The sequence below is a fragment of the Ambystoma mexicanum genome, chromosome 3q, assembly GCF_040938575.1.
Source record: "Ambystoma mexicanum isolate Mex_15411 chromosome 3q, UKY_AmexF1_1, whole genome shotgun sequence".
Taxonomy (NCBI): Eukaryota; Metazoa; Chordata; class Amphibia; order Caudata; family Ambystomatidae; genus Ambystoma; species Ambystoma mexicanum.
In genome coordinates, this window is record NC_090926.1 from 169,380,610 (window position 1) to 169,407,007 (window position 26,398).

The following is a 26,398-nucleotide window of genomic DNA, read 5'->3' on the forward strand; positions in this document are numbered from 1 at the left end:
GGAAAATGGTGTTAGTATGTGCCATGCTACACAACATGTGCATCGGTGCAACGTCCCATACCCCCTGACATGGACACGATGCCACCTGAGGAGGAGGATGATGATGATGAGGAAGATGGTGGAATTCCTCAGCGGCACATTGTAAATTAAGGACGTGTGACACGGCAAGATTTAATTGCCCACTACTTCTGATGGACTGGAAAAGACAAGGCACTGGGCATGGGTCACACTGGGCACTGTACATTATTAAATAGACACACTCAAGAAGCAATGTCCAGTAATGTGTTTCTTTTACACACCAGCTGTATTGCATAATGAATAACTATTTGCATTACCACTACAGTCCCATTAAATTGACCCCACACCCCCCCACTACCCTCACACCCAATACCCCAACACCCCCTCCCCCACTACCCCCACAACCAATATCCCAACACCCCTCCCCCACTGCCCCCACACCCAATACCCCAGCACCCCCTCCCCCATTACCCCCACAACACCTTCACTACTACTCCCTCCCCACATGCACTTTGTCCTATTCACGCCCCCTTTTCGGAGGAGGGAGGTGAGCCTCTGGGCGGAGAACAAGTCACTTTGAGCTATGCATAAGGCTCGTTTGTGTCGAACTGGCCGGTGTTGTGCTGGAGGATGGGCCTGGTTGGGCGGTTGTGGTGATGTTCCGTTGTTCTGCTATAGCAGTTGTCAACTGGGTGATGGACTGGGCCATGGCAGACATGATGGCATTTCCTTCACGCACACGCCTGGCCACGCAGTACACGGCTCTGCTCGCCATGCTTGCAGTGTCTTGCAGGGCATCCTGCATGGTCTGCTGTGTGTGTTCTGCCTCTGTCACGTACTGTGTGATCAGGGCCTGCATTGCCTGCTGCCGCCCTTCCATGCGAGAGAGTCACCCCTCAATGTCCCTTATGTGGTGGAGACCTGGTACTGCCAGGGGAGGTGGGCTCTGAGGGCTTGCCGGACTGAATACAGCGGCATTGCTATGGGTGTCATGGCCACTGGCCTCCACTGTGCAGTGTGCATCTGAGCCATCTACAGGTGTACCACGTGTGCTTGCCTGCCTGGGTGGGTGGGTGTCATTCATTGTACCTCCTCCTCCTCCTGGCTGTGGCCTGGGGAGTCTGCCTCCTCCTTTTCACTGTGCAGTGCCGATTGTGCCGCCTCACCCTGCTCGCTCTGCACTGCAAAGTGTGCCTCCTCCTGCTCGCTCACCACGGGGGCATTGCGGCTCTTCCAGCTGAAGTGCCTGCTGTGCCCCAGTTGTTGATGTTTGCCGGTGGGCCTTGCTGGAAGTTGATGGTGGCTGCTTGGGGTGCTGGCCAGCCTCTGTATCCTGGTGGCGGGGGGTTGTGCCGTGGATGGTGTGGCATGCTTGTGTCTTGCTGTGGAGGTAGACGGCTCATGACTGGAGGCGGGGTCTTCACCGCGGCGCTGACGTGCAGCGACAGCCCGGGGTGTTGTGGCATGTTTCCCCTCGCTATCAGAACCTGTGCCTGTGGGGGACAGTGAGGCAGGGCATTAGTTATGGGTGTGCATCCATCTGACATTCATCGATGCTATTACATTCAGAGTCATGCGCATTGTCATGGACATGTTGGAGGGGCTGGCATGGTGCACCAAGAATGTGGGGGGGATGCAGTGTTGGAGCATCCTTCTGGTGCAGTCATGTTGTGCACAGTGTCTGTTGGGTGGGGTACAGGTGTGTAGTGGTTTGGGTGTTGTGGCCATGCCGCAGGTGCTGTGTGCCATGTGCTGTTTCATTGTGGAACTGATGTGCTCCCATTCTGTACGTTGATGTATTGATGTTTACTCTGTGTATATGGACATGGTTGGTGTGACAGGTGTGCATCTGGTGCTGGTAATGTGTGCATCTTGCCGTGAGGTGACACGGTGGTGACGGCTGCAGTTGTACAGTGATGTGTGTGTGCGCATGCAGTGTAGTGTTGGCACTACAGGGGTCATGTGGGGTTTGTGGATTGTGTTTGTGGCAGGTACATTGTAGTTGTGTGAGAGGTGGCTTTCAGTGGGTGCAAATGCAGCAGGAATCTGGTGCCACCTACTTGGCATTTGGACTTTGCCACTGGCATTGGGGATGAAGGTGTGTGGTGTGACTTTGGGATTACGCTAAGCGACACTCACAGTCATCATCTGATGTTGCTGCTTCCATCTGCGCATTTCCTACACCCTCAATTCCCTCCATGTGGATGATGGTGGTGCAGGTCTCTTCCCAGGATGTCAGTTTGATGGGGGATGGTGGTCCGCTTCCTGTGGCCAGCCCCTGGCTGCGCTCTGCAACAAGGAGGTTGTGGACCCGGAGACGTAGATCGTCCCAGTGCTTACGGCAATCTCGGACAGTCCGAGATGTTGTCCCCACTGCCGATACCTTGCGGGACATTTCCTACCATATGGCCTTTTTGCGTAGTTGGGCTGGCCGCCGCAGGTCAGCGCAGAAGACGTCGGCATGTTCCACGAGTGTGTCCGCTAACATGTTTAGCTTCTGCTAAAAAAAACGTGGTTTCCGATGACGGACGGTGCCTTGCCTAGATGTCGTAATGGTCTGCTTTGTTGCTGTCTACTCGGATATCCTGTTGGATTGCTGTAGACTGAGGATTGCAATGGATTGCATTTTTATAGATGGCTGCCGGTGTATTTCCTGTTCCGGCGCGGTGACGTTGTTTCCGGTGCCGGTATTACCGGCATCGGGGTACCGGTAATTACGGCATCGTCAGTGCCGGTGTCCGGTAATGCGGCATCGAGGATTCCGGTATCGTGGGTTTGGGGGCCGTTACCGGCATGCCGTTGCTACTGTTTCCGGCATGCCGGAATGTGCGTGCACGCTGACTCGGAATCTACTGTAGATTCCGGCAGCAGTGCTACACAGACACAGTTGCACCGGCATGGCGGTAACTAAATTTTTTACCGGCAAACTCGTAATGAGGCCCAATGTGTATTCCTCTAATTTATAGAGTGGAATTTTTAAAGAAAAGGAAATGATAAAGAGAGAACTATTAATGCAAATGGTAGAGACAGCTAAAACACTCGACAAAGCCCCAAAGAAACATAGAGCCTCTATATGGGCGCTGAACCTAAAATCTGAAGTGACCGTACTTCTAAATGCTATTTTGGTCCAGAAGAAGGCGGGTTAAATAACTAAACACCGAAACGTTGTACACAATGAAATTAATCAATGATTGGACCTAGGTCGACCATGGGGAGTGATACAGGTTAAGGGACTGACAAGAACATGTGACAGATGCACTTTATAAATAGCACGATTAGAAAGAATGAAAAATTAGTAGATCATGCTTTAGATGATGTTTTTATTATTGTTTTTTAATGTCTTAACTTTAAGCTAAGCACTTTTTTTGCACCATCAACTGAACTTTTTTCTACAAATTTGAACATACAAAAAATGAGTTATTCATATTGTGTATGTGAAATCTGTCAAAAGAACTACAAACAGAAGAACACCTAAAAAAAACTGGTCTCTTTAACTCAACCGCCTAAACAGGAAGTACTATCAAAAAGAAAGAAACAACCTCAAAACAAGGAGTGGCACTGTAAACCATGGTACCATCTAACTGACTCAACCAAACTGGGCAGGTCCTACAAAAAGAAACATTAAAATCTCCATTCACCATATAAGGAATCTCAGCCTTAACAAAACAATGTAACCTACATAGAGAGAGACCTTTCTCACCATTAACCCTACTGAAACGTTTAACTTTCGTACAAACAAACCGCTCAGCCACCAAATATGACACCCCTCAGCTCAACCGCAGCACCAACTTGAAATTACACAGCAAACAGCATACCCCTTCCACTTCCCACTCAATCATAACCCTCTAATCCTCCAGCATTACACCACAGACACAAACAACCCTACACAAATTCACACAAATAAAAAAATAACTTATGTCGCCTAGAAACAAACCCAACACACATTGACTAGTTTTTCCACACTGAAGCTACCAACAGCACAGCAAAAGAAAGCTTTCTCTCTGGAGTATGAACTGATAATGAATATTATAATTTATTTAAACTATAGCATAAGTATGACTAAAATGACTAAGCTAAATAAATAGCACAAGTAGAACTTTAGCCATTTTCTGTGATATGTTTTACTTACACTATTTGTTTTAGCTTTTATTTATTTATAATATATTTCCAGCCAAAATCGGCCTATTATAAACATCGCATAATTCATCATTCAATTCTTTCAAATTCAGTGACAAGATACATAACCAATAAATATAAAAAAATCATAAGGGGATATTCATATCATCAATATAGAATTCCTTGCAATAAATTGCATAAAATTACCATTCATACATTATATAATTTGACCATATAAAGCATAAAATTGACATTTCCATCCATTAAAACTTCCCATAAAACAATTCATCCTATTATAAGAATTTCATAAACGTTTAACATATCGCTTCCAGGCTAAAATAAACAAACGTAATATGTTTTGTTGTTTAAATAGCAGCTTTCCCACATAGCCTACATAGGCGTTCATGCTTGTTATACACATTTTTTAGCCCTTTTTCTCCAATACTGAGGTGTTATTGAATGTAATTAATAAGTACTGCCTAACTATATAACTATTAGGCAATACCTCAATATATTTTGGACACTCTCTCCGCTGAAGCCATAAACTGTTCACTATTAACATTTGAAGCCAGTTTCACAATATCTGAATCATAACAAAGATCTTTTAGCCTAAGCTTTACAGCTCTCTTAAGAGGTTGGACCGTATACCAAACGAGACGTGGTGTCAGACTAAGCACCCATTTCTTGTGCATTTCACACAATAACCCTAGGGTACCCAAACGCTCACAGTCATCAATCCCAAGATAGGCCTGAAAAAACATTGACCATGATAGCGTCATTCTCCATGTTCAATAACTTTTCATAGCACATGACAGATATATAGTTAACCTCTAGGACAGTGCTTATTAGATCAAACTCTAGGCGCATACATTCTAAGGACAACGATCCAGGCATTCTCAATAGAAGACGTAAAATGTTGCCCTCTAAATTTACCAATTTATTCTTGTAATTATGTCATCACTCTTCTGCATCATACAAGATACAATTTTAGATCTATATAGTAACAAGACTGTCTTTATAGACTATCCTCCCTGTTTGTCAACAAACTGGCTCAGCACCCTAGCGTGTCTCATGCAATTACCATATTTATAATCCCAGTGCAGAGTCCATTTGAGGTCATCATCAATCATGACACCTGAACATTTGTAGCAAGTAACCTGCTTGGAATCAAGCCTCCACGCACATTTTGAGACAAATGTTCTTGTCTGAGTGAATAATATAATTTTAGTTTTTTCGATGTTAATACCCAGACCATTTATATTGGCATATTTGCCCAGAGCATCTATCAACAGCTGGAGACCTCTCTGGTGTGTTCCAGGAGTAGCCAATCATCTGCAAATCCCAGCCACCCCATTTTCGGAGCGCCAACTTTCACAGGACAAGCTGCTGGAATAGAAAGAATATCAACCAGATCGGCGAGATAAGGATTAAAAAGTGTTGGGGTCAAATGCAGCACTTCTTAACCCTCCTCTTGGTCGATATCCATTCTGACACTGTACCCTGCCCATCTAGTCGAATTCTAACCCTGGTGTTGGTGTGCAGCTGCATGATCATAGATAAAACGCCACAAGGAATACCCCATGACACCAATTTGTGCCATAGCCGATTCCACATTACCAAATCAAATGTTGCACTAAAATCGATAAAAGCAGCATACACTGGCAAATGACATCTATGCCAGCCATATTCCACCACGGACACCAAGGTAAGCACATTTTGTATAGTAGTAGAGTGACTTCTGAAAGCCAGTCTGCTTCGGCGGCAACATTTTCCAAAGATCAATCCATTGATTCATCTCATCTAACAGAACTCTTGCAAATAGTTTGGCTGGTATATCTAACATCACCAAGAGACGGTAGTTTGCAGGGTTCTTCCAACATCCTTTTTCATATATGGGCAAGATGCTCTGCTCTCTCCAAGTCGGGGGAAACTTTCCCCTGCTTGCCAATACTCACAGATAAAATATGCAGTACAAGAGCCCAAGGCCACAATGACTATTTGACTAAGGCCTTGCAAGTCCCATCAGGGCTGGCAGCACGTGATGCTTTCAATTTAGCAATCAGTATAGTTATGTTATGTTGGCATTTATATAGCGCTCTATATTTCATTGGTATGACCTCAAAGCGCTGGTAGGTTGAACGCCCTCGGGAGCCGTAGTTCTGGTCAGTAGAGAGAGGTAGTGTCGTAGGGTGCGTGGCTTCACCAGATAAGTGTGCAGCTGGTGTAATTGCCCGGTGGTAGCTGCGTCCTAGCGTTTAGGTGTGGTTCTGGAGGTGTCAGTTGGATGTGTGCAGTCTGGTGGGTAGACATCCAGACTGGGCTCTGGCTGCGTTAGGCCTGAAGGACGCATATGTGAGCAACTATGCCGGAATGTGCTCGGCTAGCTGCGTTTTATTAGAGTGATGAGGTGTTGATGAGGTCGTATTGGTATGTGGACAGCTAGGCCGAATTAATCAGGGGTATAGCTGTGTTCTAGTTGAGTGATGGTGTATAGTAGAAAGTAAGAGTAGTGATGTGATGGTTATCTTTAGAGCGCCTGAGACCAGGCACGAGAACAGGATGGTGGGATCATAGCGATAGACAGACGCTTCGAGACGGGGGCGATATGGGTATAGAGGGGGATACAGATATGTGGCATATATAGGGGGATACAGATATATAGCAACAGCCTGGGGAACAGGGGGAAGGGTGTACAGTGGTATACGTGCGGGGTGAATTCCATCGAATTCTCTGCATTCCATCTGCCCCATTCATTCCGAGCACTCAGTCCATTCCTTCTACTTCATCCACTCTATTTATTCCATCCACTCTCTCCATACCATCTATTCCACCTATTTCATCCACTCTATCCATTCCATCCATACCACCTATTCCATCCACTCTATCCATACCAACTATTCCATCCATTCCATTCACGCCATCCACTCCATCTGCTCCATCCAGTTCATCCACTCTATCCATTCCATCCATACCACCTATTCCATCCATTCTATCCACTCCATCCTTCCATTCCATCCCTTCCAGCCACTCTATCCATTCCATCCAACCTATCCAATTCATCCATTCCATCCACTCCACCTATTCCGTCTATTCCAGCCACTCTATCCATTCCAGCCACTCTATCCATTCCATCGATTTCATCAACTCTACCCATTCCATCTTTCCCACCCACTCTACCCATGCAATCAGTCTCATCCACTCTGCCCATTAAATCTATCCCATCCACTGTACCCATTCAACCTATCCCATCCACTCTACCCATTAAATCTATCCGATTCACCTTAGCCATTCAATTTATCTCAACCACTCTATCCATTCCATCCATTCTAACCATTTTGTCTGTTCTATCTATTCTGTCTATTTCATTTGTTCCATCTATTCCATCTACTCTATCGGTTCCATTCACTCCATCCGCGCAATCCATTCTATGCGCTCTGGCCATTCCATCGCCTCTAGCCATTCCATCCGTTTCATCTACTCTATCCGTTCCATCTACTCCATCCGTTTCATCCCCTCTATCCATTCCATTTGTTTCATCTACTCTATCAGTTCCATCCACGTCATCCAGTTCCATCCACTTTATCCATTTTGTTCAATCCATCTATTCTATCCATTTCATTCGTTCCATCTATTCTATCCACTCCATCTGCTCTATCGATTCTAGCCACTCTATCCATTCCATCCATTCCATCTGCTCCATCCAGTTCCATCCACTTCCTTCATGTCATCCGATTCGAACCATTCTATCCACTCCATCTATTCCATCCACTCTTCTCCATTCCATCCACTCTTCTCTATTCCATCCACTCTTCTCTATTCCATCCATTCCATCTCCTCCATCAACTCCATCCGTTCTATCCCATTCCATCCAATTCCACCCAATTCCATCCACTCCATCTATTCATTCCATCCGCTCCATCCATTTATCGGATTCATTCCATCCACTCTATTCCATACACTCCATCCAACTCCATCCAACTCCATTCCACTCCACTCTACTCCATCCTTTCTATCCATTTGATCCTATCCTGTGGGTAGGATCGGAGGTCTTTGAACATCAGGTAGACAGTCTCAATTGTGTGTTTCGTCATAAGGTTGATGGGGGTTCAGACATATCTTTAGAGTAGTCATTGGTGATAAGGGAAGAGCCATGTTTTTTAGTAATTTGCAGAATGACAAATAGTCTTGGGTGTGTTGGATGTGAGGTGGTTTCGAGTTCCACAGAATAGGGACCAAAGATGAGAAGGAGGATCCTCCGATCCTGACAGAGTTGGTGGTTGGGGTCACTAAAAGGAGGGCGGACCTTGATTTTAGGGTGCGGGGTGGGAGGTAAGGTTTTAGCTTGTTTTGCAGGTATAGAGGGGCGGTCTTGTGCACTGCACGGTGAGTGATGCACAGGGTCTTGAAAGTGGCCCTTCGTCCAACTGGGAGCCAGTGGAGGGTTCTGAGTGCTGGAGAGGTGTGGTCTATTGGACCCAGGGCTAGTAGCATTTTAGCAGCAGCGTTGTGTGCTCTTTGCAGTTTATTAAGGTGATATGCCGGGACTCCAAGGTAAAGGGAGTTAGTACAGTCCAGTCTCGAGATTACAATGGACAGAACAGCGGCAAGTCTGTTGGGGAAGGAGAGGTAGGAAAAAATGCACCTAAGAATTTTGACATTGTAATGGCAAGATTTAGATACGTTGTTGATTTGTCGGGAGAGGGTTAGGTCAGAGTCCATAGTGCATCCAAGGTTTTTTACTGTGGCGGAGGGGGTGGGTCATTGACCCATTGATGGCAGCCAAGGCAGTGGACGGGGGGAAGCTCAGTGTTGCCGTACAACATGATTTTGGTTTTAGTGGGTTTTAGGAGGAGGTGTTTTGTAGTCATCCAAGGAGGCAGGCTGAGAGTTGGAGTCTTAGTTGAGGAGTTTAAGGATGATTTGTGCATCATCGGCGTAGTTGTAGCACAGGATATTGTGCTGGAGGGTGGACATATAGAGGTTGAATAGGAGGGCTGATAGACCTGCACCTTCCGGTACTCAAGTATTAATTGGGAGAGCAGCCGAGGCAAAAGGGGAGAGGAGGGTTATTTGTTTACTGTTGTTGAGGAAGGAGGTGATCCATTTGAGAGTGGTTCCATGGATTCCTAGGGAGTGGAGGCGGTCAAGAAGGATTGAGTGATTAATTGTGTCGAAAGCAGCAGAAAGTTCTAGGAGAATTAGTGCAGCGCATCCTGCAGAGTCTGCAGTGATCTTAAAATCATCCAGATTGAGGCCAGAGTGGTTTTGGTTCCGTGGTGTTTTCTGAAGCATGATTAGGCAGGGTCAAGGAGGTTGTTGGATTCTACAAAGGCGTTTAGATGGGAGTATGCAGTTCGGTCATATAGTTCTGCAAGGAATCTGGTGTTCGAAATGGGGCAGTAATTTTTGGGGTCAAGGGGGTCTAAGAATTTATTTTTTAGAAGAGGCTTGACATGTGCAATTTTTAAGGCATCAGGGAAGATTCCAAAGCTGAGGGAGTCATTTAGGATGGTTTTTGCGTACTCTCCTGCGCAGGTGGATGAGAATACTTCTTTGAGGACTGAGGCGGGGCAGGGGTCTAGGGGGGAGCCAGAGAGTTTGTGAGCAGAAAGAACATCGAGAAATGTGTCTCTGGAGATTGGTTTGAAGGAGTCAAAAGTGGGTAAGGTCGGTGTTGCGGCAGCAGGCAGGGGGGTTGTTGATAGGGTGGTCGAATTTTGGGGTGAGGAGAGGAGGGCCAGGGCCAGTTTGTTGTTAAGGGAAGTCATTCTGTCGAGAGCGGTGGTGTAGAAGTGGAGCGAGAGAGAGTTGCAGAGTGATTGTGATGGGGTAGGTTTGACAAATTCAGATATGATTCTGTGGAGTTCCTTGCTGTGGTTTCCACAGTTGAGAATCCGATTGTTGTAGTGGGCCTTTTTGGCTTTTCGGATTTCTGCTTTATAGTTGCGATGGTGCAAGGCAAAGGTGGATCTACTGAGATTGGTTTTCTTCTCTCGCCACTTGCGTTCCAGGGATTTTAGTTGTTTGGCACTCCTCAGCTCAGGAGTAAACCATTTGGGAAATGGTCCAAGGCGTGAGGAGGAGCGGCATGAGGGGGTGAGCGGAATTAGTGAGTCATTGAACCATGCGTTGAAGGAGTCGATGGTTAGAGGTTTATCAGGGGTTAGGGGTATCTGTGGGGGGTCTGTGAAGCAGGCCTTCAGCTAGGTCAGGGAGGATTTTTAGTTTGTTCCAGCATTTGCGGCGAAGGGAGGCGGCGTGTTCGGGTGAGGGGGCCGAGGCAATGGAGGGGATGAAAAAAGGGACGATAAAGTGATCTGACCAGATGAGTGGTAAGGGGGGTAGATGTATCAGGTCATGGGAGCTGAAGATAGCATCTAGGGTGTGCCCTTTAGAAGGAGTTGGGCGTTCATGTGAAGGGAGAGGTTAAGCGCATCAAGGCTGTCGACCAGTGAATGGGTCATGGGGTTGGTGGGGATGTCTAACCAGATATTGAAATCTCCTAGTAGAGTCGGGGAGGGGTGGTGTACTTGAATGGTGGCTATAGAGTCACAGAGGTTGGTTGTGAAATGTCTGTCTGCCACTGATATTTTACATATCCAATTTACTACAACATTCGGCATATCTACATTAATGGGTTGCTCAGCCCCTAGCGTGTTTGCTATATGAAAACACCAATTCTTTTCACAAACTCTATTAACCGGTAGGGCCTTCTTCTCCTTGCCCTTAATGCCTGACCATATCCCAGTGCTATTATTGACTCTTGCATAATGGGCTAACTGCCATAGCACATAACCAACAATGGCCCTGTAGCCATGTACGATCACTTATTTTGAGTCTTTTTATCTCTTCTATGGACCCACCCAGGGACCCACATAGTTGGTATGATTAAGTGTGTATGCAATATTGTGACGTTATTTCCTTTTTGCAGCTTGTATTCTGCTATCGTAGCGTGTACCTTTATGGCCATCCATGTTCCATTGTTCGCTAGGGCTCTTATGGTTCCTTTTTGTCATGCTGTTTCGGCCTAGTCCCCATTCATTTACATATAGAGAAAAAGTCAAAATGTCTGCTCACTGCACAGCAAAAAAAACGCTGGACGGAACTGGACAAGCTACGAAACAACTTGGGCACGAAGAGTTGACTCGATTTGCAAGAGGGGTCAGGGTTATTCCAGGCAGTATTTTAAATATTTGAGGGAGTAGAGGGTGCCCCTTCTCCTAAAAGTATAGCTATATCTCCCATTGTGCTTTTTTTTGGTTCGATGCAAGAGATATTCACGAACGTTTTTTAAATGTTGGCGAATATCCGAAAACGAAATATTGAAAAAATGCCTTTTGAAGGAGGAAATGGCATCAGGCTAGAGGTGGGGATGGCGAAGAGTTCACCATGTGAAAATGGGGATTTTGTGGGGGTGGGAGGGTGTTCTGGAGACCAAGTTCAGAGCTCGATCGTTTTTGCACATTCAGGAATATTTCTGCACATTGTGTGTTTTTGCATTTTCTGGGTTCTTTTAGCATATTCCGGGTTATAGTGAAAAACGGGACCGGGAATTAAAGTGTGTCACATGCATAATAACCGAGAATATTTTCAAAATCGGGGTAATGCAGTTACGATTTTTTTTTTAAGAGTTTAAATATGAGATTTATACAGAAAAAAGTGGAATTTTACAGCTACAGTGAGGTGTGGGGCAACCTATTGCGGCAACAGGTCAAGGGGTGCAGTATGGCTCTGGCCAGTGAGCACGAAGGCCTTGCTCACTGGCCAGGGCCAAAGGCTAGTGTGCCCAAAATACATGTACAGTGGCCACGGCCAAAGACTGTGGCCACTGTGTGGGTCCAAAAGAAACATACTTGGGGAACATGTTCGCCCGTGCCCACCCAGTGGGTCCAAAAGAAATATATGGGATGAACATGTACAGTGGACACGAACGAAGGCCATGGCTAGTGGTTTGGTAGTGTTTTAAAATATACAGTGGGAATGGCCTAAGACCCTGGCTAATGGTCCCAAAAGACATTTATAGTGCACGGCCGAAGGCCATGGCCACCTAGTGGGTCCAAAATGAAAGATATTGGGGGAACATCGCCTAGAAACCCTGATCAAACCAAGGCATGAACTAGGTACGTTGGGGAGGAGAAAGTATACACTTTAACTATGTCTGAAATGTACTTCCTCAAAGTTTCTCCATTGTGTGTAACAGGTTCTGCAACAGCGCCATGATGCCCCCAGGCTTAGGTGCTTTACAAATGCAAAAAATAAAATGAATAAAATAAAATGTACAGTGTACACGGCCAAAGGCCATAGCCACTGGAACATGGTGGAAGACCATGGCTAGTGGCCGGTAGTTTTTTAAAATATACAGTGCACATGGCCAACACCATGCTCACTCAGCCCTGGCTAGTGGGCCCGAAAGACATGTATGGTGGCCATGAGTGTGTCCAAAAGAAACATATTGAGGGAACATGTACAGTGGACAAAGGTAGTGGCCCCTAAGAAAAACAAAAAAGATGCTATGACAAAGCCCTTGAAATTCACTGAAAAAACATTAGTTAAGGTGCAGTTAAGTTGCACTGATTTAACGCGACAAAACCCTTGAAATTCAGCAGATGTGGGAAGTCATGACCAGCTTAACCCGGTGCGTTCAGGACGATGTCCCCCCTTCCGTTATAATATTTATGCACTCATGGGCTTTGGAATGCGCTGAGTTCATTTGGTCATGACTTCCTACTTTGGCTGAATTTCAAATGTTTTGTTGCTTTAAATCTGCGCAACTTAACTGCACTTTAACTAAGGTTTGTCAGTGATATATATATATATATACACACACACACATGCACACACACACACACACACACACACACACCCCCACATACACACACACACACACACACACATTACTCGGCCTGCGGTAGGGGCCCAGTAGCTATGGTTAAGTTGCTCAACTCATAGGAAGAGCACTTTTTGGGCAGCTTATAACTTCGCTCCCCGTGGACGAATCCTCTCCAAAAAAAGTAGTAGGCCCACTCTGAATGTTTTTGCCAAGTTAGGTGAGGTTTGGTCAAGGGGGGGGGAAGTTTTAGGGGGGTCCCAAAAGTGAGTATTTTTACATAGACATAATGGGAAAAAACTTTGCTCATGCCTACAGCCCAAAACCGCTGAATGGATTTTTACCAAATTTGCAGCAGGAGCGGCGGCTTGGTCCCGAAAGCGTGCTTTTTTCAATTTGGTGTACCTCCGTCCAGTAGTTTTTTTTTTAAATGACCAAAACGCATGTAAAAAAAATGAGTGATATCTGTGTCCGGTCCGTGGACTCACTTCCCTGTTCGGTCCGCGGACTGGCCTCGGATTGGTCCAGAAAAAATGTCCAGAATTTTGCGTGGTCCGCAGACATCATGACACAGCCGCCGATTGGGTGATGAGAAAACGTGAAACGACCGCCATGTTGGATTGGCTGACTTTTTGGGGTCCGCAGCGCAGCAAAAAAACAACATTGCACTTGTCAAACTCAAAATACAATCTCTGGGGTGGTGGAGGGATGAGGATGGGATGGCATATGGCCATAAGAAGCCAGAAAACGGGTTGTTTCACGCCCGACAGTCCACAAACACTGCAGATGTCCTGGGGCAGGCCTGTGGTTTCCGCAGACACTTCAGATGTCCGCGGACATCTGTACCTATTTCTGCATCACAGGGTTGGGGAAAAGCAGTTTTTGGATGGCTTATAACTTTAGCAAAAAGTAACAACAGGGTCAATTAGGCTTAAGAAGCCGGGGGCGCAACTGCCTTCCCAAACCGTAAGGGCATACTGGTACACAAACGACTGTTCACTGGGGAAACATTGGTCTGCTTGCAGATGAAGGCAAGACAAAAAAGGGGTGGTTGTGGTAATTCAATGGTAGTCTAAGTATGGGACACAAGATGTTGAGCTGTTCTGGCCCTCTGGTGAGACATCCTAACCCTACCGGGGGGAGGAGGAGGTTATAATGGGTTGCCTGACCCTAGACAGTGAATGGTGTAGCGCCTGTCTAGGAGGGAGAAGGAGAGGAGCTGACTCTAGCTCTCTGCATGTGGTTGTCTGTATAACTCAGTGTGCCCTGACCGCGTTGCATCACCGGACGGGGAGGCCCACGAAGGGCGCCAGGGGTCTGCGGTGATGTCAGTTACCCACCCACCCGTCTTAAAACACGAACCAATGAGTCTAACACGTGCATCAACCATCACAGCAGTACTAAGTTACTCTCCATTACTCAACAAAATTAAGAAGGAGATTAAGTCTCTATGGCCCATCCTCAACACGGGTACATCCATCATACCTCCACCACGCTTTGCACTCAACAGAAGACGGAACTTGAGAGACGCACTGTTCAATACAGTGCGCCCGGATGCAGACACTGCAACAGACACACAGAGCACTCTATGGAACCTGAACCACCCTGTGGGCCATAGTCCCTGTGGGCTCTGCTCCATGTGTAAACAGACCACCTGTAGCACCACTGTGGACATTGGCTGGTCGACACCATGGTTTCAAAAACTTTTCACCAATTGTAATACCAAAGGAGTGGTGTATATGATCACCTGTCCACGCAATCTGCGCTACATTGGGATGACTGCCCGAGAAGTCAAGAAACGAATGATCGAACACAGATCATGTATTCGGACAAAAAACTGTCCGCACATATGGTCCCACATTTCTTGGGAGAGGGCCACACAGCTGAGACTTTTCAATGGACCATCATGGCATCATGGAGAAGATCAAGCGCCCCAAACGAGGAGGGAATTACCATGCAATGCTCTTCACCCAAGAACAAAAGTGGATTTTTCGCCTAGACACGTGTAAAAAAGGCCTGAATGAAGCCATGCAGTGGCAGGAGCTTGCAGTTCTACAACATTGAAGCTCAACAACTTTGAAGCTCCTACCTGTCTTTTGTACCATTTCTATGCACCCTGCTGCAAAGATGTGCCTTCTGTTCCATTCTGTTTCATTGTGCATTCTGCACACAGCAGTATTTGTTTTCCTTCTTCACTTTTTCTGCAAAAATGCTTTTTGCTTTTGCACCTTTCTCTTTTGCATTTCTTTGCATTTATTCAGTTTTCTGCATTTCTCCTGCATTTCCGCACTATGTTTACTGTCTCTCTGCCCTTTTTTGTTCTGGGCTGCCCAAATCCAGATCTGCCTCTGGCTTGCCCATTCATTCACATAACAGCATGCAGCCCGACAGCGCATTCACTGGCTCTAGTCCGGCTCTTTGCTTTGCTTTACTCGGCTGCCTTTGTCAGCAGCCCTCCCATCATGCGCACATAGCACCCGCAGGTGCCCCCCCACCACAATTTTGTTTTCTTTCCATTAAGCATCAGCGCTTTGCGCACACATGTGCTCTACCCCCCTTTTTTGGCCCTTTTTTGCCTTCTCCAGCCTCCGAGCAGTGCCTTGCCCTCTCCCCGCCTCCCCTTGGTGTACACACACCCACGACTGAGCTAGCTGTGATGGGAGGAGCGCTGGCCTCATACCCCCGAGATGGCACCACCCGATTGGTCATGTGCTCAAGGCAAAACTTTGCCATGCGTCACACGCGGAAGAAAATAACCGCTGCGGCTGCTCACAACGCTACTGGCGTCCCGAGTGAGCAGAGTGCAGCGGTTGTGTCCTTAAGAGACAGAAAGGTATGAGCCTCTCCATAATTTCATACTTTCTTTAGGAAAGCAGGCACAGGCAGCTTTACCCCATGCTGCTATTTTTCCAACAGACCCGGACCTGCAGAGCGTTCACCATACCCGCCATACCACCTGCTTCCTGGACTATATGCAACATCCAGGTAAGCGCTCATTACAGGTTTCCTTGCCTGCGCCTCCCTGATTCATGCCGACCCACACGGCCATGACTGCATGCAACACTCAAATATGAGCCATGCTTCACACAGGCCCAGCCATTTGTGGTTTGCTTCCCCTTCCCTCTTTCTTGTTTTTCCCTTCTCCTCCCCCCACCCCCTGCCCCCCCCTTACATGACAAGTTGTCTATGTTTTAGCAACCACCAAGTGGCAATGCTCCAACCCAGTAAGCAAGCATACACAGTTTTAGATAGCATTGATTAGCTATGTAACATGATTCTGAACAGGTTCTGGATGCATCACTCTGAAACATATTGCAATTAGAGGTTTACTCACGCCCTCCTTGCCATGCTCCTTGTGTCTCCTATCCAGGATCCCATGCAGCCCGCCAATGCTGCCCTACTACGAGGACAGCAGGAAGACGTTATTGACTAACACATGAAGCTTTTGTGTGTCCCGAAGAAGATGGTCTATAACTACTAGAAAACCATCGAAACCGGTCGACCAGACCTGTTGTTGCTCCACCACAACACCACACGATACCCCCAAGACCAACAGGGGGCACTGCCAAAACTGAACAAGAACCCAGAAAGCACGGGCTTTCAGCACACCCCATTATCCAGTGGGTTTGTGTGTTTTTAAGAAAAATTTGAAAATCCCGATCCAGGTTGTTTTAGACTCCTATTTGCTTTGGGCAACCATCCACACGCAAAGAGCTTTGAGCCATTAGGGTTAATAAAAACCAGTCAAAAAATCCTGATGTCTCCAACCTGCAAATGTTAACCAAAGTTGCTTGGTTCATGACTACGAGATCTAATCCCCCTCTCGTACTCACCTACTACACCGGTGGTTTCCCTCTCCTCACCCTTTAGGTTGTTGGTGACAGAACTGTATGCGGTATCCAGAAAACCACATGCAGAGAGCTAGAGTCAGCTCCTCTCCTCCTCCCTCCTAGACAGGCGCTATACCATTCGCTGTCTAGGGTCAGGCAGCCCATTAAAACCTCCCCCTCCCCCAAGTAGGGTTAGGGCGTCTCACCAGAGGGCCAGAACAGCTCACCATCTTATAACTTTAGCGCCACTCAATGAAACTGCATTTAATTTTGCAATTTCATTATAGACCTAATCCTGAATGGTTTTGCAAAAGTTTGTGGGATTCTGTCAAGAGGGGGCAAAATTAGAGGGGGGGCCCCAAAATATTGTAAAGGCATATCCATGTGGTGTCATTTGACGAATCTGCACAACATTTGGCAAAACGATTCTGGATCTAGATCTAAATGGTTTTCTATAGTTTGGTGGGATTTTCTCAAGAGGGGGCGCAATTAGAGAGGGGGTCTCAACATTTTTAGATGGCTTATAACTTTGTTGTCATTTGATGAATGTGGACACAAGTTTGAGAAAGATCATAGACCCAACCTTCAATGTTTGTGTAAAGACTGAATGGATTTTGTCAAGCGGGTGCTAAGTTATATGACTATTGTATGTACATACATTTTGACACTTTTGAAAAAATAAAACATGGGCGGATTTCGAGCAAACTCGTGTAACGAGCATTGGCAAGGACATTAAAGCATGGTTTTGCAAATGTGCCAGTGTTTTTTTTTGACAAGTTTCATAACGTAGGTACAAAAAATAGTCATATACCTTTGGTGACTGAGGTATATCCTGTGGCCGTGGGAAGTAGCCAGATTGTCTGGGTCATGGCATAAGGTCATGACGCGGACCATCTGGCTACTCGCCATGACCGCGAAGGACGAAAAATGGGGTTAAAGTGGCCATGTCCACCTGGGACCAGCTGTGTTGTAAAGTTATTCAAAAGTAGGATAGGTTTGAAAGGGAAAAAAAAATGTGCTCGTGGTAATATGGTCATAGGGTTCTACAGGCTGACATAGAAAGGGAAGAGGGGCTCTGTACGAAGCCCGCCTTCTCTTTCTATGGTGGCCATCTTGGAAAAGGATTGTCCTTCCTACAGCAGGACTCTGCAGGCATCCTGCTGCATGAAGGAAAATCCTTCCTCCCTACAGCTGTAGAAGAAAAATATTTTTTAGCTCCCCGGCTTACCGCTTTGGGAATCAGGGTTGCTAATGGCCTTGATCCCCCGTTGCAGGGGCTGCAATGGAAGATAATGGTCCCGAGTCCTCGTTATTTATTTATTTATAACACGCTAAAGCCCGCAGACATTAGGTCGCACACAGACATACTTCGCTTGGGCCGATAACTTGGGCTGCCGGGCTGTTATCTCCTGTTGCGGACGAAAAATGGTGTTAAAGTGGCACAAGTCCACCTGGAACCGGCTATGTGATAATGTTATTCGGAAGTAGGATAGGTTTGAAAGGGAAAAAACATGTGCTTGTGTTAATACGGTCATAGGGTTCTGCAGGCTGCCATAGAAAGGGAAGAGGGGCTCTGTACGGAGCACCGCCTTCTCTTTCCATGGTGGCAATCTTGGAAAAGGATTGTCCTTCCTACAGTGGGACTAGGAAGAAAAATCTATTTTTAGCACCCGGGTTCCCGCTTTGTGCATTTCACATGTCTGAATTGTTCCAGTAACAGGTTGCTCAATCTATTTTAATGCCTTCTTTTCACCATGCTGTTGCACCGTCACTTTATAATTACAACCTTTCGGCGTTCTGCTAATTTTCAGGGAGAGCCCGCCATAAAAATTCTAATGTTTGGCGCAGTATGATTAAGCTCATTGAATGTTTCACTTGAATTGTGGTGTGCAGGGCACCCACAGATAACCAATCATCTGCAGCCTTAACATACATACATTTACATACTTGCAAGAGCTGGCTATCTCTGCACTTGTTTGCCCCCTCTTTGTCCTATTTCCCCATGTATGTACACCATCAGCTGAGACTAAACCATATGGACTGTACTTTAAGAACACACGACAAGGTTAACGTTGAGATACAAAACCACCTGGCCTAGATAGGTCAGTGAACAAAAACAAGTGGCCAGGTATGTGATGTCATCAGTGACATTCGTGATGATATCTTTGATGTCCTGGGTGTTAGTCTTAGCAGTGCACGGTGGTGGTACGAGTTATGGTTGCTTAGCTTACCATAACACGCGAATTTCTGGGGTTTTTCGGCTTTACTTGTAACCACAACGTCCCTTTAAAGTTTTTTCATTGAATTTCATAGGTTTTTATTAGTGCATAACGTCCCTTTGACAAAGTTTTTTCATTGAATACATATATATATATATATACACACATACACACAATTCTCTTAGGAGGCCTGTGAATTGGTCACTGACTATCTGCAAACCCATCCTTACCCTGAGACCTGGGTAAAATTTGGAAGGGCACTGGAACACGAATGAGTGATCATTATTGCAGCTATTTGATGCTCACATCCAAAACCTGAGGCTTTCTGGCTCAGTATGTGGTTCAATGTTACAAACATTTTAATGTTAGGGCGAGTGCTGTGAAAAATAAAACAAGCACCAAGCAGAGTGAGCATTATTTACTTTGTCATTCAAGAATGCAACTTTTACCACAGGCATATTATTCTTATGTTCCCAAAATGCTCTTTGATTTTATGCAGAACAGGCTGAAACCCTCACTGGTGGCAGATGTTCCCTTCCTGATTCTCAAATAGATATTTCGAAAGAGTGCAATTTGAGTATACCGGACTGTTTATCTTGAAAATCGGAACTGGATTGTTGTCGGATTTCACAATGTGCTTTGCTCAGTAAAACAAGTGTAACATTGGTATTATGATTAAAATATATACAGGGTGTGAAAATAGAAATGAGCACTGTAAAATGATAAAAAATACAAGTTTACAATGTTAATACAATTAAATATTTTTTAACACTTGACTTTGCAAAAAAAACAGCCCCTTGCTCCCATCTCACCGAACCCCCCCTCCCGACACCCCCAATGTATTTGTGTTTTTCCTCTAGTTGTGCAAATAATAGCAATAGCAGGGTTGGTTCTATAGAATGTGCACCTTACAACACAGCTCTCGTCCAGATAGAAAGACAAAGTGAGAGACTATAAGAGGTAGAGAGCAAGAAAAAAATGCATGCAGAGGGTGAGCGCTGACGGAGAGGGCACGACAGAGAGCAAGGGGGACAACGCGAGAGAGACCGAAAGAGAGCGAGAGAGAGAGCTGGATCGTATATGTATATGATTCCTTAAGTATTAGATTCTCAGACCGAGACACAAACTTAGCCCAGGTAAAAACTGTGCTTTATTGCTAGTCTACCGGGAATGGGTTATTCTTAATTTCTGTGGTGACAAGGAAACCAAATCAACCCTCAAAGTCTTTAGGCCTTAGGACAAATCTGCTGTTCTTTACGAAGAAGAGTTATGGGATTGGGCATCGTGTCCCAACCTATTACGTAGGGAGAACCCATTTTATGGTAAGGGGCTGTTACAGTGAAGAGCAAGTACACCAACTTTGCCCCTGCATGCTGTACTGGAAATATAAAGATTGGACTAGAAAATTAAATGTAAGATTAACCCCCGCCTCAAATTGGATTTGTACCTGGACTTAACCAGCACTCATGGGGAATACAATGGGCTTGCAAGAACTACACAAGCTACACAGTGCAAAATACGTTGCTTTGTTTGGGATAGGCAAAGAGAACAGTTTGGCTTTCTATGTTACCCCCCTCTTCAGATACCTCACAATACAGTTTTCATACAAGGCAATGTTCCACAGAGGATCCCCAATAAACTGGTCTCTGTCTTTTCTTTGCAAAACAGTACTTTGAATGTAACTATCAATGTTTCCATTTTCTACACTAAAGAAATACATGTCACAATCTAAGTGCTTAAATTCTAGGCTCGGTGGTGAATGCTGTATTGCTAAGAAACTAAGTGGCTGAAGGCACACTTAACACGTTCTATTACACCAGAAGCTGCTCGATGCAGTGCATGTAATTAACCCATTACTTCTCAAGCAGGTGTTCACCTAAACGTGACAAGCATTTAGCGTACAATTTGCGACTCGTACTGGATATGTATATGTATCCCTCCACAAACACCAGATAAAAGTGCCTAGCCCACATATACTTTCTATACCAATAGTTGTTTCTCATACAAGAGGTGAATATATGGAATTTTGAACATAAAATGCTCTGTCAAAGTTAGAATTGGAATTTCATCAATGGGGATTGTACTAATGAGTATACTTGAAATACAGGCCAAAGTCGCTTTTGCCTTACAAGATTAACACTACTATACACGATGTCTGTCCTTTGTATGCACATAGCAGACAGTAATGCCTATGCTTCATTGTTTCTCCTTCGGTTCCATCCACCAGAAATGATGTAAATCAACAGTTTATGCACCTGTCTCACTAGCAGCTTGTAAGTAAATCTACCATGCGCGACTGCTTCGATGGAAAGAAGTGTTTGATGAGTAACCAAGCATTATGATCATTCTAACTTGTTAGATACGTGAGGGTGAGGGGTACACCTCATGTATCTAATGAGTTAGAATGATCATAATCGTTATGCCTTCGCTGTTTCATCAGGGGAGCGACATTATGAATCGTGTTGTGTTTTATTCCTTTGGGTTTATTTGGTTTAAGGGGCCATGACCGAAAGAAACTGACAAACACTGATCTCGACCTTTCCAATGCCAAAGGGAATGAAATGTCAAAAGAAAGTAAACTTACAATTTGAAGAAGTGCGAGGTATCCTGCTCCAACGTTGTCAAAGTTAATTTTAACATTCATCCATCGAACTTCCTCTGGGAACTCTTCGATCAGTTGGAAGCAGGCAGTCTCGTTCTCAACTTCTTCGATTTCAAATCTCGCTTCAGCCGTTACATTATAGCAGTAATAGTACTTTCCAGCAAACAGATTAACGCCCATGATGCTAAAAATTAGCCAAAAGATAAGGCAGACCAGCAACACGTTCATTATGGAAGGGATGGCCCCGACCAAAGCATTCACTACCACCTGTGTCGGAAGGGGAAAGACACAACAAAGTTATGAGATAGGATTTCAAAGCCGACATTCATTATTGTAACAAGGAAGGAAATGTGCTAAAGACCACAGCTGTGTGCCCCTCACGGGCACTTGCTATGGAAATGGGGGACCATATTCACATTTTAAGGTATCAAAAGTCAACCTGAAAACGTTTTTTCCAGGAACGCATTGGATTTAAACAGGACACCCATTTCAAATTGGTTTCTATTTTAAACTGTCATTTAATTACAACAATTTAAAATACTCAGTGTGTTGTGCGAGTAGGAAAAAGGTGAGCTGGATTGGTGAAACTGCCAAACCATTTCAGTCTGGCAGGATCAGAGAATTTGCCAAACCCAATGTCACAATCAGACAGCATTTTCTATAAACGTGTCTATGGTGTCGCATGAGTGAGAAGGGCAAGCATAGAAGCAAGTGGTCTTTAACTGGTCACCCCCTTCCTTGAAACGAAGCCACCACAATGCATATACTTGTATAGCCTCTTAAGTACACAGCCATGATATTGACAATGCAGGCCAAGCATGTTGTCGCAGGCAAGACGACGAGCATGCAGATGAGCAGGCTGAATGGGTAAAAAAGCCATAGTCCCTCCTATATCATACAGCCAGATCTTTAGGATTATACAAACATATGCACCTAACAGGATTCCAAATAAAACATTTAGGTATCTGAACTTTACGTTTGGGGTCATTTTGTATATTTTTTGCTTTAGCATAGAGACCATGAGCCCATGCTTCCATAGCTGCTGTTCTATACTAGCTGTTTCAACACCCTTTAATTTTATTTCTCCAGTTTTCCACAACGGGCATGTGACCCAAACTCTGCACAGGTGCAGGTGCAATTTTGAAAGTTGGTAGCACTAAAGGAAAACTGTCCCAGTGTGCACTAGTGCCATTATTTTTCAGTATAAGAACTAAAGCAAGCATTGCCATGGGTCCAAAAGCGCATTGATTTGAAAGAATACTGTGTAAAACTGCACTTCGCTCAGTGCAAAGTTATTTTACTACGGCCTAAAGGAAGTTGTGTTACATATTCAATTCTGATCTCAAAGACACACCTCTCAAAGAGGAATTCAGTGCTTATTTCCTTAAGGTATTTCAATGGCCCTTGTCACCCCAAAGGTTCCCTTCCTACAGCGTGTACATTCTTAGATTCGTGTGCCTCTCTCTCCTAGGACCTGTGGTTTATTCAATATACCATGTTTCAGCACTGGCTATAGTACCTTTATATTGTTCTGGATATATGGCATCCAGAACTAACCACAATAGATTCATTGTATCAAGTTATACTAATTAGCAGCACCTAGGAAAATTGGTCCCTTTAATAAAAATAAAAAAACACATTTTTAAACAGCCGTACTCCTGCATACGGCCCCCCCTCCCCCTCTACAATCCATTTGGGATGCCACACCCATGATGAAGACAATATTGGAGCGCTCACTTGTCCAGACACCTGTCCACTACCAACAAACTCTTACCTTGCCTACTAGTCCAACTCTGAAGGCCTGGCCGACATCCAAGAGGTCACTTTTTCAACGATTTCATTCTTTCATGGTAACAAACGCAATAAGAGATTATTTTAAATATATATCATACAAGAGGTCCATTTGACGCCACTACTTCCGGAGTCTGTCCTTTTGCCACTAACAGTAGTGAAACTCAGTCAAGGGTCCCAGTTACCAGAGCGCCACAAAGTACAGCAGCACCATTACCTACTGCTCCCTAGCAATGGCATATAGTGGCGTGGCGCGGCGCTGCCTTTAGAGGAAACTCCTACCCCTGCATCCTTCCATTTTCCTTCATGGCTCAGGATCTGGAAAATAAATTTCAAAACCTTCTCATGAACGTTCGGTCAGGATGATCGATTTATTAGAACTTGCTCCTCCACTTGTAAGAAACAAGGGGACTTACTGCCCGCTATTGTACACCCACACAAGACAAAACGGGTATATCATTGCAAACATGTGCTTAACGAAGGCCAGCATTACAGGAAATATCTTATTCTGTCAATCCAAAGAGAAAACTTGAAACAGAATATCAAGCCTTAAAGAAGGCAGTTTGCATTGTCCACCACCAAACTACCGGTAGTAGAGGGTTCACTTGCTCAGCTTAAAACAATAGCATCTACTTCTACCTCTCTTGGTAAGGAGTATAAACTCCTTGACAACATAGGATGGAGGGCTCATCAGAATAGCATCCTTCATTGCGATAGGAACATTCCGATACAATCCTTGCTGTCTATATTCTATATTCGTTTTTTCAATCAGCACCAAATTCTGTTGACAATCTGCTAATAGTATGTGCCTGGGATTGGAGATTACCTGGCAAAGGGACATTAAAATGCTACCAGAGAATCAGGACAACATTTTAGATTTACATTTTGATGGCGGCCAGTTGCTCCACACATCCACAAATGAGGAGGACGTGACAAAGGTCAAAAAAAGGATCGTGATAAGCAAGTCACTAGCCATGATTTACAAACCATGCAGGTATTTCAATATTTCCAGTTTAGAGCACAAGATCGGAAAGAATGCCAAGGAAGATCTTCCACTAGACTTCTATTCCAGCGTGTTCCCAACTCACCCAAAACCAAAAGGCCAGTATACCCACAAATCCTGGCACATGACAGCCATTGGGGAGATGCATTCTTTTCAGTCTGGGGAGTATGTCTGGATCCATTCAGTTATTAGATATGGGTATTGCCTTGCGCTCTCTTCGGCTTCCTCCCTCTCAATCAACATTACCCTCGTACACAAAATGTTTCTTGCAATCTCAGGGATGAGATTCAGAAATTGCAGCAAACTATAGGCATACATCCCATCCCACCAACAAATATCTCACTGTGGTTTTACTCCAGAATCTTACAGGTGGAGACAAATAACAATGCATGTCTCTGCTTGCGTGTTCATGTGTATGTGTAACTCCTTTCATACTGATTTGGCCTATACATGCAAATACCATCCTCTTCTTAGAAGAGAGACATGCTCAGCACCACTGGGCATTTCCATTCTGGTTGAGTACAGAATCCCAGAATCTTCCTAGAAGTAATGGTAGCATTCAAGGCTTATATTCGCCAGGATGTGATACATATCTACCCATATCTGGATGACTGCGAGAACAGTGCTCAAGGACCGCATGGGGATTCAGAAGCACTAAAGAGGTTACAGACTCTGATAATTGTATTTAACTCTTGATCATGACCTATACTTTCCCAGGGATATCAATGGAATACAAGCATTGGAAGAATTTCTCCCTCCACAGAAGGATTTGTAGCTCATGGGGAAAGTTGCAGCAGCTTTCTCAAAAAGAGCCATCTCTCAGCAATATTATACTAGGAGGCAGGGTATTATGCATTCCTGTGCTCCTATTTGAGTAGCTACAGACATTATGCTACAGTTAATGGCCTATTGAAGAAACGAACCTCAAATGGATCTGACACTGGTCATGTAAACCTTAATAGGGCACCGTCTGCAACAATGGATTAACTTAGTGTCCACAATCTATTGGACATAGAAATGACATATGAATGTTCTGGTGCTGAAGCCTTTGTTCCAGGTATTCCATGCTTTTCTACCATTCCGTTGGAATCCCATGGCTGCGAGTCGCCCGGCAGCCACATATATCCGGGTCTCTAACTGGGATGCCAGCCGAAGTTCTAACTGTCACCCGTGACACCAACAATTGCATGCCTTGATAAAGACTACGGTCGAAATGCACGTTGGCTTTGTTCCACCTCACATGGCTCATGTTGCCAGACATCGACACAGGTTTATAAATACTTTAAAATATGTATGGAAAACAAACAGAGTAATGTGCCTATAATTTCAAGAAACGTGCAACACTCAGAACAAAGGTAATCTCTTAGGAATTGTTCAACAAACAAACTGCCAGCGCCCATATCAAACAAGGTTTGTCACCCCACCCAACAACTAACCTCTTGGGAACTTTGGAGTTCTGGTCCCCGACAAAGCATGTGCCAGGCTGCAGGCCATACTACGACCAACCACTAACAAACCTGCTATCTCTCCAAACTCCAAACCTCTTGAACCAGCAAGCAAAGTGGCCTACAATCTTTTCCCCCTTTATACATGGCTAAGTGGCTGTAGGACTGGATGATTGTCAATACAATTATTCCAGTTGCATCCCACTGGTCTGGACAGAACCTACTGTGATGTGAGATCTGCTGTCTCAACAATAGATGTTATGGCTACTCATCTCCATTAATCAATGTCCTTAGTTGTCCACTTCCTTAGGACCGAGCTTATGGTTAACTTGTCCTGAGCTCTTAGGTCTTTCTTTCCCATGCATATGAGAAGGTCATTCTGTCCATTATTTTGCCTTTGCAGTCTTGGAGTTTTAAAACTAAATTTAAAATGCGAAAGAGAACTGCAAGTCCCAGAATTCAAAGAAAAAAGGAATGGATGATCTCCCACATGTCAAGGGGAACTTGAGAGCTCTGTATTCACTTGTCCAATAATCCCACTCCTTCA

General features: G+C 45.0%; 1 protein-coding gene across 7 annotated transcripts in view; it reads right to left on the reverse strand.

Moving 5' to 3' along the window:
• SCN8A (sodium voltage-gated channel alpha subunit 8) overlaps nucleotides 1-26,398 on the reverse strand; it is a 1,610,732-nt gene that overhangs the window by 205,444 nt on the left and 1,378,890 nt on the right. For all 7 annotated transcript variants that reach the window (XM_069653414.1, XM_069653412.1, XM_069653417.1 and 4 more), the window contains one exon: nucleotides 21,595-21,879. In XM_069653414.1, coding sequence (XP_069509515.1) covers nucleotides 21,595-21,879 — 285 coding nt within the window. The remainder of the gene's footprint in view (nucleotides 1-21,594; nucleotides 21,880-26,398) is intronic.